At 37.1% G+C, this 16,571-nt stretch overlaps 1 protein-coding gene across 1 annotated transcript; it reads left to right on the top strand.

Annotated features, from left to right (window-relative positions):
* Window positions 1-12,189: 12,189 nt before the first annotated feature.
* On the top strand, window positions 12,190-16,308 carry LOC108668287 (the record flags this gene model as incomplete). The annotated part of the gene is made up of 3 exons (XM_018155473.2): window positions 12,190-12,375; window positions 13,650-13,826; window positions 16,132-16,308. Coding segments are annotated over exons 1-3 (487 nt in total), but the record flags the coding sequence as incomplete, so codon positions are not given.
* Between the last annotated feature and the right edge of the window lie 263 nt (window positions 16,309-16,571).

Genomic DNA, 16,571 nt, shown 5'->3' with positions numbered 1-16,571 from the left:
GGATGGACAGTTACGAGAACAACAATATTATTGAGATCCATTAAAGCGTGCAAGTCAGCACTCCTGGAATGTTCAGTCAAAATTAAAAATATATATATAACTCAGTACTCACTAGAGTGAGTGTCAGAGAGCGCATTTTCTCGTCGACGAAAACGCGAAGTCACAGACGGACAGACAGACAGACGAACGGACAAAGCGAGCACAATAGTGCTTTTTGTACAAAAATGAGAAAATGCGCTAAAAAAGGATAAAAAATGGTAATTAAAATATTATCATGGGTGGAGTAGTAGTAGTTTTATGTTAGTGTGAATGTCAATATCAAAATATCGGTTCAAATATTCAGGCATTAGTAACTCTTTCAAAAGGTTTCAAAGATGATAAAATTTCATATCAACATTCAATGAAGTTGGAAATAGGAAATATTTTAATCGCTATATCGCCTTTTTCAAAGGGATGTAAATAGTCCTTGACAACCTTTACATCAGCTTTCGTAGGCATGAAATAAATAAAATCGGAAAATAATTTACTTATAAATAGAATCAGAAAATAATCAATGAATAAAGCAAAATAGAAAATAATTAACGAGGAATTAGACCTTGAGTAGATTGCAAAAAATATGACTAGTCTCTCTGTATACGCCTTTCTTCAACAATATTGGCTATGTGAATAGCTATTTATCGAACTATGTGAATGTTTATTTGTATAATTATTTATTATGTGAATACCAGTTTTAATGAGATTGGACGTACCAGCGCAGAAGGCTCGGTATTTGGTGGATTACATTGCGTGGTCAGGATATATGTGTAGTCGGTGGTTTTGATTGGTTATCGAGTGTGGTAGACAATAAATATTTCGTTTTGGTGAAATTTTCCGTTATTAGTCCATTAAGTCTTCGGAACGTATGTTTAATTTCATTTAGATAATTTTCATGTTTGCTCATATCACTTTTATTTGCCATAAGGAGAAATGAGATTTTTCAGCAGTATTTTTCTACAGTGATTGATTCTTCAAAATTGTTTCTATGGATCAAGTCTCTAAGGTACGAATAAGTGGTCAACTGTTATTAAATAGAATAGGTCAAGTAATTTATAATTCTAAGTTGAGAATGGTTAAGAAAGAGAGTTCCAATGCTTATGGTTAAACAATTATACAAGTAACAATTCTAGAAGTACTAGTAATTTTTGGAATGACCCTTCAAACGTGAAGATGATAATATTGAGCAGTAAAAGTTAGAGCTTGTCACCCGGAGACGCATTAATAACGATTTTTAACTATTGCGACCTTGTATTAACCGAAATTCATTTGGTAAAAATTTTGAAATATATGAATTTTTCTCATATTTATAATTTTTTAATGACCCTCTAATAATAAATAATGACAGATCTCAGAAACTTAGAACATATATTCGGAAGACGTGGAAATGCTCAGCATGCATACCACGCAACTGAAAACGGTGCACTCTAAGCTTGCATCTCTAGTTCTGGACGCAGTGTAGTTTCTTAATTACTGTAGCTTCAGAATCTTGGTGCCACTTTTACATCATTTTATATGAAGCGTTGGCGATGCTACTCTTATATCGGTCGTGTTTTATCCGTCATTCTAGGAAGTAAACATTTATAGGACCGTAAGATCCTGTGGCGCTCGATCCCAATTTGATGAAATGCACTTGCTCATGACATTAAGGCGAATTCCTTGAGAGTTTGCCTGTCTGAATAAATATTAAGGCGAATTCCCTGTCTGAATATATATAATTACCTTTCTGAGTTTTTTGGATATAGCATACGTACTTGTTCAAACACATGTACTTCTAATGTTTTGGAATTATTTCTGCTCATTGATAGGGGAACGTATGGTTAAAAAAATCACATAAATTGACTTTTAGAGCTCATTTTGTAGCGGTGAATAAGGCGCTTTAACGTAGCTCACCTTTTGTTGCGTCTCTGTGCCACAGTGCGAATTGTGACAGTCGGTAAAAATATTCCTTATAAAAATGAGATGTTTGGAGTTTGGTAGATTTTTATTCACGCAAAACTCGACATCAGAGAGTTATGTGGCGCAGGATGATGCCTTCGTTACGAATGAAAGGCAATGGGGAAGTCAGAAATCCAGTGCCGAGCAATTTTTGTTACCAATATTTCATTTTACAGTTTCAGTTAATAATTTTCTTCAACAATAAATATTTTCAGCTTATGAGGTACAACTTATTTTATTTACAAGGCTTATAGCTATCTACTGTTGAAGTTTGTTTATACTCTTTTGAGAAGAATGGGGTATAACGTGATTCGACGAGCGGTGGATAGAGGGAAAAAAGGAAGAAACTCTCACAAAAAATTAGATTAGAAAATTTAAGAAGGACTTTTAGAGACTATAGGTATTTTTGTTAGGTAGATATAACTATTTTGTAATTTTAATTCAGAATCTGTGTGATCAAAATATTTTGCCACAGTCCCCCTATCAAACATTGTTTTAACATTATCACATGCTCGCCAATTTTTCTAAAAAAGAAACTTCGTACTAAAAATGCGCTTGCGTTATGGTTCTGCATGTATGTAAAAAATTTTGGAGAGACCATTCAATTATAAAAATATTTTTTCTCATTTACCTTGTCCATCCTTATAAGAGTTGTCATTTGCTGGGAAATATATGAGCCTGGAAATTTGAGAATCGTTTCATAGCTGACATCTTCGGTAGTTAATGAGTTGTGAACTGAGCTAAAGATAATTACAAATGATCAATTCAAACTCACATTTAACAAGCTTTCAGTTGCATACGAATCTCTTCTGAGCTATACTCCATTTCTTTAATGTTCAGGGGCAAAACTATCGATAATAGTAACCAGAATATCCCAGTGCCCCCTACATTTTAATATCAATATCAATAAACTACCATAAACTACAATAAACTAAACCATCTTACATCCCACGATGTCTGAAAAAGTAACATTTTACCCCCCATTCCGCGATTTCCTGGGTTGTGAGTATAAAGTTGTAAGATACAAGTATCAATACGCGAAAGACGCGGGGTAAAACCCGGGGGTGGCCCCCCATTTTTTACTACAACAGCAACGAGATAATGTTTATTATGTTATTATACTGGACGGCTAATGGTAAGTAGAATGAAGACCTATTCAAACCCACATTTTTATACTCACGTCATAAAATTTTTAGCTCATCTTTAAACCATTACAACCAAAAATGTTCTCGTCTTTGAGATAAAATATCACCCTAAAAATTCACATAGAACATATTATCCCATCCTTTATTAAACCAGTTTTTAATTCAACCAAGAATGAAATAATGCAACCAAGAATGAGTCATAATAGAAGAAAATTAGGAGCCCTAATTTGATAGTGTTCTTGTTAGAAATGTTAAGATTCCACCAATACACATAAAGATGTCATGTACCAATTTTTAGTGAAAACAATCAAGCGCGTTCACTCTAACTCAATATTTTTCCACTCTCCAACACAAGTTTGATCTAACTGTCGCGTCCAGTACGCGTGCGACATATACTTTTAGTTTGTAGCCTTACGGCGCAGCACGGTGTATTCGGGGTCGCAGCCACCTGCCATTCATTACAGTTTTGATGTTCTTAGGAGTTAAGCTTCCGCTGAATTAATCTCTAGGTCAATTTTCTATAATTGTCATATTGTCTTGTTTATGTTATAGTATTTAGTTCATAGTTCTCCAGTGTGAAGTAAAATCGTTTTCTTTCTTTTGACAGAGTAAAGTAAGCTTGAATTCCGTTGACAATTTAGAATTTAAAGACTAGGACACAAGCCATCCACGTAAGTTACTTGTGATTTGTATCTGTTGCCACTTTCATATTTATTTTAGCCAGGAGTTGTGCGATACTGATAGATTGGTTCTTTAAATATCCATGTATACTTGTACTTGGTATAAATCTTCAGTTTTGTATTTTCATTTGTTCTGATGTTCGGTATTTGTCCCGCACTTTTACAAGAAGAATAAGGAAACACGGAATGACTATACTACTTTCCTTATCATTGTTCCTGCCTGGCTCGATGAGGTGGCCGTTTGTAATTTAGCCAGGACACTAAGAATGTATTCTTAAGAGGTCAAGGCAATATTCCCACTCGGTAAGTATCAATATCCCGAGCTATATCTGCCTTGTATATGTGCGGCGCCAGGCTTCAGACACACAAACTTCGACAAATAAATGAATTGAATATAACAAATAAATGAATTATTTCGTAACTTTATTCAATTTCCGAAGTACATTTACCCAGATTTTGGACGATCTATTAATGCTGACCAGTCCAGCATTCGTAAAGCAAACCTATAGTTTTTCACCTGACAGAGCAAGTTCATACGACACAGGCCGTTATCTCAGAGGTCGGATACGCGCTCCGTTTTTGCAGGATGCACCGTTTTAAATTTCTGTGCACCGTTTTACATCTGCGGCCTCTCTGTTTTATATTTCTGTGCACTGTTTTACATCTGCGGCCTCTCTGTTTTATATTTCTGTGCACCGTTTTACATCTGCGGCCTCTCTGTTTTACATTTCTGTGCACTGTTTTACATCTGCGGCCTCTCTGTTTTATATTTCTGTGCACCGTTTTACATCTGCGGCCTCTCTGTTTTACATTTCTGTGCACTGTTTTACATCTGCGGCCTCTCTGTTTTATATTTCTGTGCACCGTTTTACATCTGCGGCCTCTCTGTTTTACATTTCTGTGCACTGTTTTACATCTGCGGCCTCTCTGTTTTATATTTCTGTNCGGTACACAAGAGAGCTCGGTACACAAGAGAGCTCGGTACACAAGAGAGCTCGGTACACAAGAGAGCTCGGTACACAAGAGAGCTCGGTACACAAGAGAGCTCGGTACACAAGAGAGCTCGGTACACAAGAGAGCTCGGTACACAAGAGAGCTCGGTACACAAGAGAGCTCGGTACACAAGAGAGCTCGGTACACAAGAGAGCTCGGTACACAAGAGAGCTCGGTACACAAGAGAGCTCGGTACACAAGAGAGCTCGGTACACAAGAGAGCTCGGTACACAAGAGAGCTCGGTACACAAGAGAGCTCGGTACACAAGAGAGCTCGGTACACAAGAGAGCTCGGTACACAAGAGAGCTCGGTACACAAGAGAGCTCGGTACACAAGAGAGCTCGGTACACAAGAGAGCTCGGTACACAAGATCGCTTGGTACACGAGAGAGCTCGGTACACAAGAGAGCTCGGTACACAAGATCGCTTGGTACACGAGAGAGAGCTCGGTACACAAGAGAGCTCAGTACACAAGAGAGCTCAGTACACAAGATCGCTTGGTTCACGAGAGCGCTCGGTACCTTTATATATACCAATACCTTGAGCAAAAATTGAGATATGCGATAAAAACTTTGCTCTCTGACAAAGAAAAAAACTCTGGGGAAGCTGAAGGTTCCTCTAGAGTCTGAAGGATTAAGATGATCGATACTAATTATAAGTTCCAATGAGGGCCATTATCTCTGATAAGAACTACCATCTTCAATGGCACAGCAATCATTCATTGATAAGATAAATGAGTATCTTGGGAGCTGGAGAATCTTGACGCCGCGGCAAGATAAGATAAAATGTTAAGATAATTTTATGGCGTAAAATGTTTACTGACGGGATGTAGTTACTTGGCTTCACTTAGTGACTTAGTCTTTCTACTGAAGGTCGATCGTGCCTGATTTGAACGTTCCGTAGATATCGAAAAAATTACAAACACTTCGAAAGCACGAAAAACCACTGCCACATGCGCAGTTTTTTCGTAGGCTTAAATCACTTGTTTGCTTAAATCGCAAGTTAACTAGGAATATAAAAGAAAAAACAATACCCCCAAAAATTCACCACGGACATATTCAAAATGAGCGTTCGGACTAAGGAATTTCTATTATTGTACCTTCTTTTACTCCGGAATATTACGCTGACTTAAAACGCCAACGCAACAAAGGTGATGGTGACAGCTGACGATCTTACCTCCAAAATTCATTGAACAAACTGTAGCAAAAATACGTACTAGTTATTTATATTTTTTCAGTTAATACAGTTTTAATTGAAAAGAACAATCCGAGCCTCATCTACTTAAATGTTGATTAGAGGAAGATAAGAACTGGAAATTTATTCAAAATTATTTAAACGAAAAGAGCATGACAAGTTGACATGAACAACCGATCTCGAAGCGTCGCGCTCATGTCAACAGCCAAGGTCACGGTAGGCAGCATCCTGAGCATGCATCTTGCTTCACTAATTCATTCACTGTAAGCACCGCACTCATACAAACCAGGCTTCACAAATAAAAAGGAAGAAGACAGTATGCTTTTTAGTGAACATTATAGAGGGTGAGAGCCGAAAAGTCGAGCAGAACGAGCACCGTTGCACGGCGCCTGCTCGTTCCGGCAGCAGCCGGTGCAACACAGACCTCACACCACCAGGCCACCCGGCGCACTGAACGAACGATCCTCTGCCCGGTCCGTCCTTGAGTTCAGTAAAGAACCTCGTGACTGGCAGGCAATGAGTGCCTTCTACATGGAGCTACCTAAACTTACTTGAAAAAGGCATTATTGTCTATACAATTTTGAGCTAAAATATAAACGTTTTGGATATTTTGCGTGTTAAAAATATGAAATCAAAATTCAAAATAGATTGTAAATTAACTTCAAAAAGGCATTGTTTTCTCCAAAATTTCGAGCTAAAATAATGTACGTTTTGGCTATTTTGCATACTGTATTGAAAATATTAAATCAAAATTAAGAATACATTTTTACTTTACTTGAAAAAGACATTATTTTCGCTAAATTTTGAGCTAAAATAATGTACGTTTTGGGTTTTTTGCATGTTAAAAATATTAAAATCAAAATAAAAAATACACTGTACAACTTGAAAAAGGCATTATTTTCTCTAAAATTTTGAGCTAAAATAATGCGCGTTTTGTCTATTTGTGATTATTATTATTAAGAATTATTATTTCCTAGTCATACCATTATTCTCAACTTTAACAGTTGTCGACATAAATCTCCTTGAACATAATTTTTGTCTACCAACAAACCTCCAGATGAAAACAATAATTGACATAACTTCCCTAGAGATAGTATCACTTTAATAAGCTTTTTGTGCCTTATAATATCTTCACTGGGAACCTTATTTCTAACAGTTATTTCCGGGGCAACCCAGGGGAACCATATTTTATTGCACATATTTCTACTGTGAGACTTTTTTTCTAGCAACAAATTCTCAATAAAATATGGTTCTCGTAGGTTCCCCAGGAAATATCTGTTAGAAATAAGGTTCCCCTTATAATATCTTCGCTGGGAACCTTATTTCTAACAGTTATTTCCAGGGGAACCTAGGAGAACCATATTTCATTGAGAATTTGTTGCTAGAAAAAAAGGCTCCCAGTAGAAATACGTGCAATAAAATATAGTTCCCCTGTGTTCCCCTGGAAATAACTGTTAGAAATAAGGTCCCCCTTATAATATCTTCATTGGGAACCCTATTTCTAACAGTTATTTCCAGGGGAACCTAGGGGAACCATATTTTATTGAGGTGAATAATTATTATTCAGGTGAATAATTCAGCCCTTATTGCCTCATGCGGGGCACGCGTAATGTGAGGCGAGCCTTGAATCGATCATTTGAGTCGATCATTAAAGACGATCACTTAATTGGATCATTTAAATCGATCATTCGTGGGTATGATGTCGGTTATGTTTATGAGTTTACTGTTTGTATATATTGTATTTCAAGAATTACTTCTCGCTCCTAGAGCATTGATGATTCGTTAATATTGGTAGCGTATATCTGGCCCGAGACAGTCAATATGGGGCGTTTTTTAAATGCTCTCTATAGGAATTAATCTCGGCAAATGTTCACATCCTAAGTTAACACAATCACTGCTCCAGAAATGAAAATATTGTAGGTAAATTTAGAACATAAAATTAACCTATATTGAAACCTCACTCTAAACAATTAAGCAGAGAATTAAATCAATCACGTCAAAATTACAAATCTGTAACCGCCGTTCAACTTTCCTACTTAAAATTGACCGGGAGACGTTCATCCGTAACGATAGCCCATGTAGTAGTACGGCTGCTATGCCGTGACCGTATCGATAGCGAAGGTTCTTTGCTGTAATAATGTTTCAAGTAGCCATAACGTTGTTTTAATTGTAGAGCGGCAATCTCAAAAGATTTTTAAAATTCCGCATGGCCGTAGATTTATGGGCTGTCGCATTTTGAAGTGGCGGTGATGGTTTCCACTTTAGTGACGTTGCTGCTAGCTCGTGGCTGAACTGCTGCTCCTGTATCCGACCGAACTTTCAACGTTACTTGAATGGATTGTTGGCGGTGCAATCGCTCATCGTCTGGTTGTTCTGGGGTTGTCTTGCAATAATTATTGAATATAGCGACCGCTGCGGCATTGCGGAGTTGTTGGCCGTACAGAAATATTGCGACGACGTGGCCGTCACTAAGATATTGTAGAAGCTCTAGCAGGAATAGCAGCTGTATCGATGAGTCGAAGTTTCTCGTGTTAGGCGGCCATATTTAGCGCCACCTGACTGATTATATATTTCTACCTGAGGACAGGGATCCGTTGACTAAGCGCGGGAATGATCAGTAAGACACCATCTATCTTGAGAACATATCTTGATACGGAGTGGATACATGAGTGTTATATTAGAGTATTAGGCTAAGACGTCGACCGTTATAGTTACTATATATAGGCGGCGCGCTAGTTAGTTACTGGGGGCCTTAAGGTCCCCGCCCCTTTAAAGAATCACGTCTTCCGCCCACTACTGACATCTTGATCGCGTGATGTGTCGCGTGATGTTATCCATGCTGACTCAGCTCTATATACAGTACTTTTCCATCAATCTCTATCACGTCTAGTGAATATAATGTCTCAATTACAAATTATCAAATCTTAGAATATAATTATAAAGAATGGAATGAGACGCCCGATTGACATCGGACACTAGCGACCGTTAATGTTCGAATACGGGCGTAACCGCTGGCCTCACGGCCGCAGCCGTCACAACATCCGCACATTGCAGACTGTGTTCCGTGACCGTGACCACTAAATTAAGAACAAAGAATCAAGATACGCTCCTTATATACGTCGCCAGCGCGCACAGTTTGCCTTTGCCCTCGAAAGAGACGCCGAATCCCTTAAATGAAGAAATTTTCCTCGTAATGGCTTGCCTACGTTCAACGTAAACAATGGTCGGTCTCGAGAACAAAGTGTCTCACACACTTCACCGCTTCTACACACATTCCCTTAGCCTTCTCAACACACAATCTTTTAATGTAATTCACAACTTAAGTAATTAATAATTCGCCCCCCGAACTACGTTCTATACACGTGTCGGCCGTTCGACTCGATCTTTTACGTGGATCATTTGATTTAATTATGTGTGTCGCGATCATGAGCGACGATCAATTAAATCGAATCACGCCGTTCATTTGATTACAGCCTTTCCGACAATAAATTGCATTGGTTATTTATTCTGAGAGTTTTATCAACTTTGATCGATTATTTTGATCATTTGATCTTAAACGATCGAGCGTCGATCGTTCAAGTCGTTTATATACTGTGATCATTTGTGTCGATTATTGGCGTCGATCGGTTGAGTCAATCATGCGTGTCGTTTGTTTGGGTCGATCATTCGTGTCGATCATTTGAGTCAATCATCTGAGTCAGCCATTTGTTCAATCAATAAATCCATTAGCAACTGGCACGATCTTTCAGTCGATGATGCAATGATTGGTGCAAAGTACATCATAAATATCATGCACCATCCCATCATTTTGGCACATTTTACCATCCAATATCAGCGTCCAATATCTTCCCAATTGCGTCTTCAAAACAGTCTATCTAATCGCTGGCCGATCTATGGCCATCGATATCTCACCAATAACTCAGCTATGATTCTCTAAGTTGTATAAGTGATACTCACCCTGCCTTGACTTAAACAAAATTTATCGGAGATTTTAACACGTATTTCAGTGGCCGCTCTTTATACGACCATGGGCACCTTAAATTATTATTGTTCATTTTTGGATACATTAGCATCAATTGAAGCTAGCCTTATCATTGGCATTTTACTCCGCAATAATTCAGGTTTTGTGTTTTTGTCGGTTAGTAGTGAAGCGACTTTGAAGTGAACTTTAGGCGGCGTTCATATGAGGCTTTTTGAGAATATCTCTCCATTTCTCGGTAATGTTGACCACGTGTAATGCATAACTCGTTGTTCAAACGCACCAAGCCAAAACCCATGAACGTTTGATGTCGAAAAAGAAGAATTGCATTTTCCAAATTCCTTTTAACGTAGAGCTTGAATGATTGACTTAATCATTTAAATTGCACGCGTGACCTGCAGGGCAATCTGTTTAGAAATGAATGATGTATATGCACTTTACAAAGATGAGCCGAAGTGAAAAATACCCCGTAAGAAGTTTGACATTTTTTTACTCTCTTTCTTTCGTTACGCAGAAGAATTTTCAATTGATCTTATTCAAATTATATTCTGAAAGTCATTTATATAAAAAAATGTTACAGCTGATTTAGACACGAGTAATGCTGTGGAAATCATGCGGAAGTTGTATTTGATATACAAGAATTGCCGAAAATTACACAGCGAAGTTTGCTGCAGTTCGACGCCATATTTGAATAAATTGTGGTGCCTTGGAGTTTAATTAACTCGGTTGATGGAAGGGGAGGTGAAGGGATTAATATGCACCCTTCACTAATGCTCCCTTTATTAATGCACCCTTCACTACTGCACCCTTCACTAATGCACCCTTCACTAATGCACCCTTCACTAATGCTGTCTCTTATACACATCTAGATGTGTATAAGAGACAGGTACACGTAGACCCCTGCTCTGTGTGAGTACACGTAGACCCCTGCTAAGTGTGAGTACACGTAGATCCCTGCTAAGTGTGAGTACACGTAGACCTCTGTTCTGTGTAAGTACACGTGAGCATCAATTATCAAATTTTTTTGAAATTCTCGAGTCTATATTTCGACGTATAAATGTTCATTCGACATTTAAGTGTTCATGTCGCTGACATTTACAACCGCAATGCATTGATCTGATATGAAATGATAATGATAATAAAGTATAATCAATGCACTGGATGTTCTACACGATGATTTGATTGATTTTATAAATCAATCGGAATCCAGAATTTTACTTGAAAAAAGAAATAACGCTTTTAACGCTTTTATACGAAATAACGCTTTTTTAACGAAGGTTTAATAACGCTTTTAACGAAGGTTTAACGAAGGTTTAAGCAGTAGCATAAGATAATATTCTTCACATTGTATTGAAAATTAATGTTGAGTTGTATGCGGACAAGCAACCTTGTGCGTTATTCTCAACATTAACATTCCTCTAAAGAATGCAAATTTTTGGTGAATAACATTCTTGATCGTCATCCATCACATGAGCTTGCACGCTTGTCCATATTCAGCAGCAATTTTATTCACTGCAGTCGCAGTTTAACATATTTCTGCGTCTGATGAATAGGTTATCGACGAAATGATCTTGATGAATATAGTTCAGTATACCTTCGTTGGGTAATAAATCAGAATTATTAGAGGTGCCTTTGCCTTGCGAGGTTTCTGGCTTTGCTGAGTAAATCGTGCGCACTGAGAAAATCTGTTCTACGAATACGAATCTGTGAGTGAGTGCAGTTCGTTGATTTATTCTTTGTTTATGTGGCGTGGCCAGCATGATTATTCTTTGTTGGAAAACTGGCTATTCAGCTTGAGAAGATGCGAAAAGATTACTCGGTCGATCTAGCAAATAAGCTAACATAATGAGGCTACTGGTATTTGAAGAAGGCCGCAGTGCTCATACCAATTTGTCTTGATGCACTGTCTTGTCGCAGTGTTTTATAGACTTTTAGAAAAAATCAGGAATTATTATTCCGAAACAAAATTCGACGATAAGATATGGTTATAAGAGTGCAGGTCATAAAGAAGGAAGTTGATTTACCATTGGAATGAATACGCCATGTTAGGTAAATTCTGACCATGGTATCCTAGATTTCATGTTGCGGTCACGCTCTAGCGCTGAATTTTATTTAAATATTGTAACGTATTAAATATTGTTCGGATAATTCAAAGAAATTTCATTTTAATTTCCCAAATCATTAAATATTCAATAAACTTCTTCTACTAATATACCAACAGGTCAATGTGTCACCTCTTGCCGCACCTCAGCCACATGCTACGGTGTGGCATACGGCCCCATGTACGCCACATCGGCCACCCTCGCCACCGGCACACCCGGCGTCTGCCACATAGCCACGCAGCCACAGGTGCCGTCCGGCCTCGCCAACTACACCGGCTACATCGCCCTCATCCGCGGCAGGGTCGACTCGGGTGCGTGACGGTTCCTTTATACTTTTAAAAAATTCCTTACTTTTTTACAGTTTGTCATTTATCATTTACTAAAAAAGAAATATTTTTTAAACCACTTTTTATTTTTAAAGCACTGTTAATATTGATTAATTTGACTCAAGGAATATTAGGTCAACCCGCTACATACATGCGGGTCATACATGCGGGTCGACCCTCATCAGCGGCAGGGTCGACTCAGGTACGTGAGGGTTCATTTATACTTTAAAACCGTCCTTATTTTTTTCAAATTCAGTTATTCAACCCGCAACAGAGCATGAATAATGACTTAAGTCAACCCGCAACAGCGACCTCATTTTTTCGACATTTTCAACGATTTGAGACTAATAATGACAAATTGTACTTTCGAAAACACGTTTTACTTTCTATCAGTTTACCCGTGGAAAAATATATGAACTAGATTGATTAGAATAGTTCGTTCAACTGCGGTAGAGTGTACACATGCCAAAAGCTATATTTTAACCTTTAAACACAATGAATTCTATCAATAATATTAAATTTTCGAAAGCAACTGTTGACATACAACTCATTCGACCGAAATAAAAATTAACTAACTCCAGGGGCTACAGCTCTCTCATCCGCGGCTCAGTGCACAGTATGCAACACAAGGCTTCATTTAAATATCTTCGAGCTTTTGTTACATTTTCGTGTTAATTTTTAGAATATAATTGCTATCATTTTTTACTGGTATAATTGGGAAACAAGAGACTTGAGTAACGCTTTTTCATACTAATGATATTCTCTCAGTTATTTTAAATAATAATTTTCTGGAGCAATAATCTCCTAAATCGCCGTATAACATCGCACAAACCTGCATCAGCGGGACTATTTGTTAACAAATTCAGGATAGTCTTTAAATGAGCCCAAATCGGAACTGTCTGGGGAAAAAACATAACTACTTTTTGCAAGGACATAACTACTATACATAACTACTTTTTGCTAGGAAGTTAAAGATTTTACATCAGTTTTTTTTACATCATCAGAACGATTGGACATCACTGAGGGAGCATGTTATTTACATATGACAGCATTTTTCTATATTATTTAGTTTACCCTAAATGCGTATGTGAATAAAGGGGTAATAGAAAATTTAAAAATATCTTGATTCTAAAACGAAAATAAATTTAGCTGTAAATTCATTTTACCTAATTTTACACGTTTGATTCAAGGCAACTCTATAAAATGCAATCTTTTTTCTTAAGTTTTCAGCTGAAGGTAATTTATATTTTGGGTTGAAGGTTGCGACGAGATCCTTGGCTACGAGAAGCTTGGTGCAGCGGGCTGCATTTGGTTGTCAGACGTCACCCTTGACCGGGACTCCGGGCGAGCCGCGTGCAAGACAAGGGGGGGTGACTTGGCAGTTCTTGACACGACTGACAAGTACGACGCTGTTGCCAAGCAGCTGCAGGCTATACGTAAGACACATTTCTTTTTACAACACTTCTCTTTAACTTCACTTCTTGTCTGTTTGTCTGTCTGTCTGTCTGCTACAAATCTTGTAATCGAAATTTAATACACTTCTACTCATCCTATCGATCTGAAATTTTGCACACTTGTGTAAAGTTGGAGACAATGCATGAATCAAATGTCAAAATAAATTATTTTAAAATGAAAATTTTTTTTTTCAAAATTAAAAAATTGAAAAAATAATTTTGTCAGCTCCAAATCTTGCAACTGATATTTGACACACTTTTACCTGTCTAATTGATCTGAAATTTTGCACACTTGTGTGAAGTCAGAGGCAATGCATGAATCAATTAACAGAATAAATAATTAAAAAAAAAATTATATGTAAAAAAAATTTATATATTTAAAAATAATTGAAAAGTTAATTTTTTTAATTTTTGAAAATTAGATGAGAAATTCATGGTACATCTGTAAGATTGGAGATACTGGATTCTTTGGAAGTGTTGTCTTTAAAAAGTAATTTTTAAACGTATATTATTATATTATAATTCATTATATCGCTACACTCTGTGATTTTCACATTAATTATAGAAGTTATAATGTATTGTATATGTATAATAGGTCATTCAGGTCAATTAAATAAATGATTTGGCGAAAAATTTAGCGTATCTAATAATCATTTTACAGACGAGCTAACAATGTACCGCCCTATGACAGTGTAGCTCAGTATATCTTCTGGTACAGTGTAGCTCAGTGTATTTGTTGGTACAGTGTAGCTCAGTGTATCTGTTGGTACAGTGTAGCTCAGTATATTTGCTGGTACAGTGTAGCTCAGTATATCTGCTGGTACAGTGTAGCTCAGTATATCTGCTGGTACAGTGTAGCTCAGTGTATCTGCTGGTACAGTGTAGCTCAGTGTATCTGCTGGTACAGTGTAGCTCAGTATATCTGCTGGTACAGTGTAGCTCAGTATATCTGCTGGTACAGTGTAGCTCAGTGTATTTGTTGGTACAGTGTAGCTCAGTGTATTTGCTGGTACAGCGTTTCTCAGTGTATCTGCTGGTACAGTGTAGCTCAGTGTATCTGCTGGTACAGTGTAGCTCAGTGTATTTGTTGGTACAGTGTAGCTCAGTGTATCTGCTGGTACAGCGTTTCTCAGTGTATCTGCTGGTACAGTGTAGCTCCTGTCTCTTATACACATCTAGATGTGTATAAGAGACAGAGTGTACACATGCCAAAAGCTATATTTTAACCTTTAAACACAATGAATTCTATCAATAATATTATATTTTCGAAAGCAATTGTTGACATACAACTCATTCGACCGAAATAAAAAATTAATTAACTTTAGGGGCTACAGCTCTCTCATCCGCGGCTGAGTGCACAATATACAACGCAATGCTTCATTTAAATATCTTCGAGTTTTTGTTACATTTTCGTGTTAATGTTTTTTTTAAAGGCCTCCCACACTCACCATTCCAACAAAAAAAAAAAGAAGAATTGATTTTATTAATTAAAAACCAGGGAATGGTTTCATGTTTAGAAGATAATTGCTATAATTTTTTACTGCTATAATTGGGAAACAAGAGACTTGAGTAACGCTTTTTCTTACCAATGATATTGTCTCAGTTATTTTAAATAATAATTTTTTAATTTGATTTTTTTCAATAATTTTTTTATTTATCTCCTAAATCTTCGTAACATCGCACAAACCAGCATCAGCGGGACTATTTGTTAACATATTCAGGATAGTCTTTAAATGAGCCCAAATCGGAACTGACTGGGGAAAAACATAACTACTTTTTGCAAGGACATATCTACTGAACATAACTACTTTTTGCAAGGAAGTTAGAGATTTTACATCAGTTTTTTTACATCATCAGAACGATTGGACATCACTGAGGGAGCATGTTATTTATGACAGCATTTTTTCTATATTATTTAGTTTATCCTAAATGCGTATGTGAATAAAGGGGTAATAGCAAATTAAAAAATGTCTTGATTCTAAAACGAAAATAAATTTAGCTGTAAATTCATTTTACCTAATTTTACACGTTTGATTCAAGACAACTTTTCAAAATGCAATCTTTTTTCTCAAATGTGTATGTGAATAAAGGGGTAATAGCAAATTAAAAAATATCTTGATTCTAAAACGAAAATAAATTTAGCTGTAAATTCATTTTACCTAATTTTACACGTTTGATTCAAGGCAACTCTATAAAATGCAATCTTTTATCTCTAGTTTTCAGCTGAAGGTAATTTATTTATTTAATTTATATTTTAATTTAATTTAATTTATATTCTGGGTTGAAGGTTGCGACGAGATCCTTGGTTACGAGAAGCTTGGTGCAGCGGGCTGCATTTGGTTGTCAGACGTGACCCTTGACCGGGACTCCGGGCGAGCCGCTTGCCAAGCAAGGGGGGGTGACTTGGCAGTTCTTGACACGACTGACAAGTACGACGCTGTTGCCAAGCAGCTGCAGGCTATACGTAAGACACATTTCTTTTTATAATATAATTCATTATTTCGCTACACTCTGTGATTTTCATATTAATTATAGAAGTTATAATGTATTGTATATGTATAATAGGCCAATTAAATGAATGATTTGGCGACAAATTTAGCGTATCTAATAATCATTTTACAGTCGAGCTAACAATGTACCGCCCTATGACAGTGTAGCTCAGTGTATCTGCTGGTACAGTGTAGCTCAGTATATCTGCTGGTACAGTGTAGCTCAGTGTATCTGCTG

The sequence above is a fragment of the Hyalella azteca genome, unplaced genomic scaffold (assembly GCF_000764305.2).
Source record: "Hyalella azteca isolate HAZT.00-mixed unplaced genomic scaffold, Hazt_2.0.2 contig8326, whole genome shotgun sequence".
Lineage (NCBI taxonomy): Eukaryota > Metazoa > Arthropoda > Malacostraca > Amphipoda > Hyalellidae > Hyalella > Hyalella azteca.
Note: the sequence above shows the minus strand (reverse complement) of the source record. Positions and strands in the feature narration are given on the sequence as shown.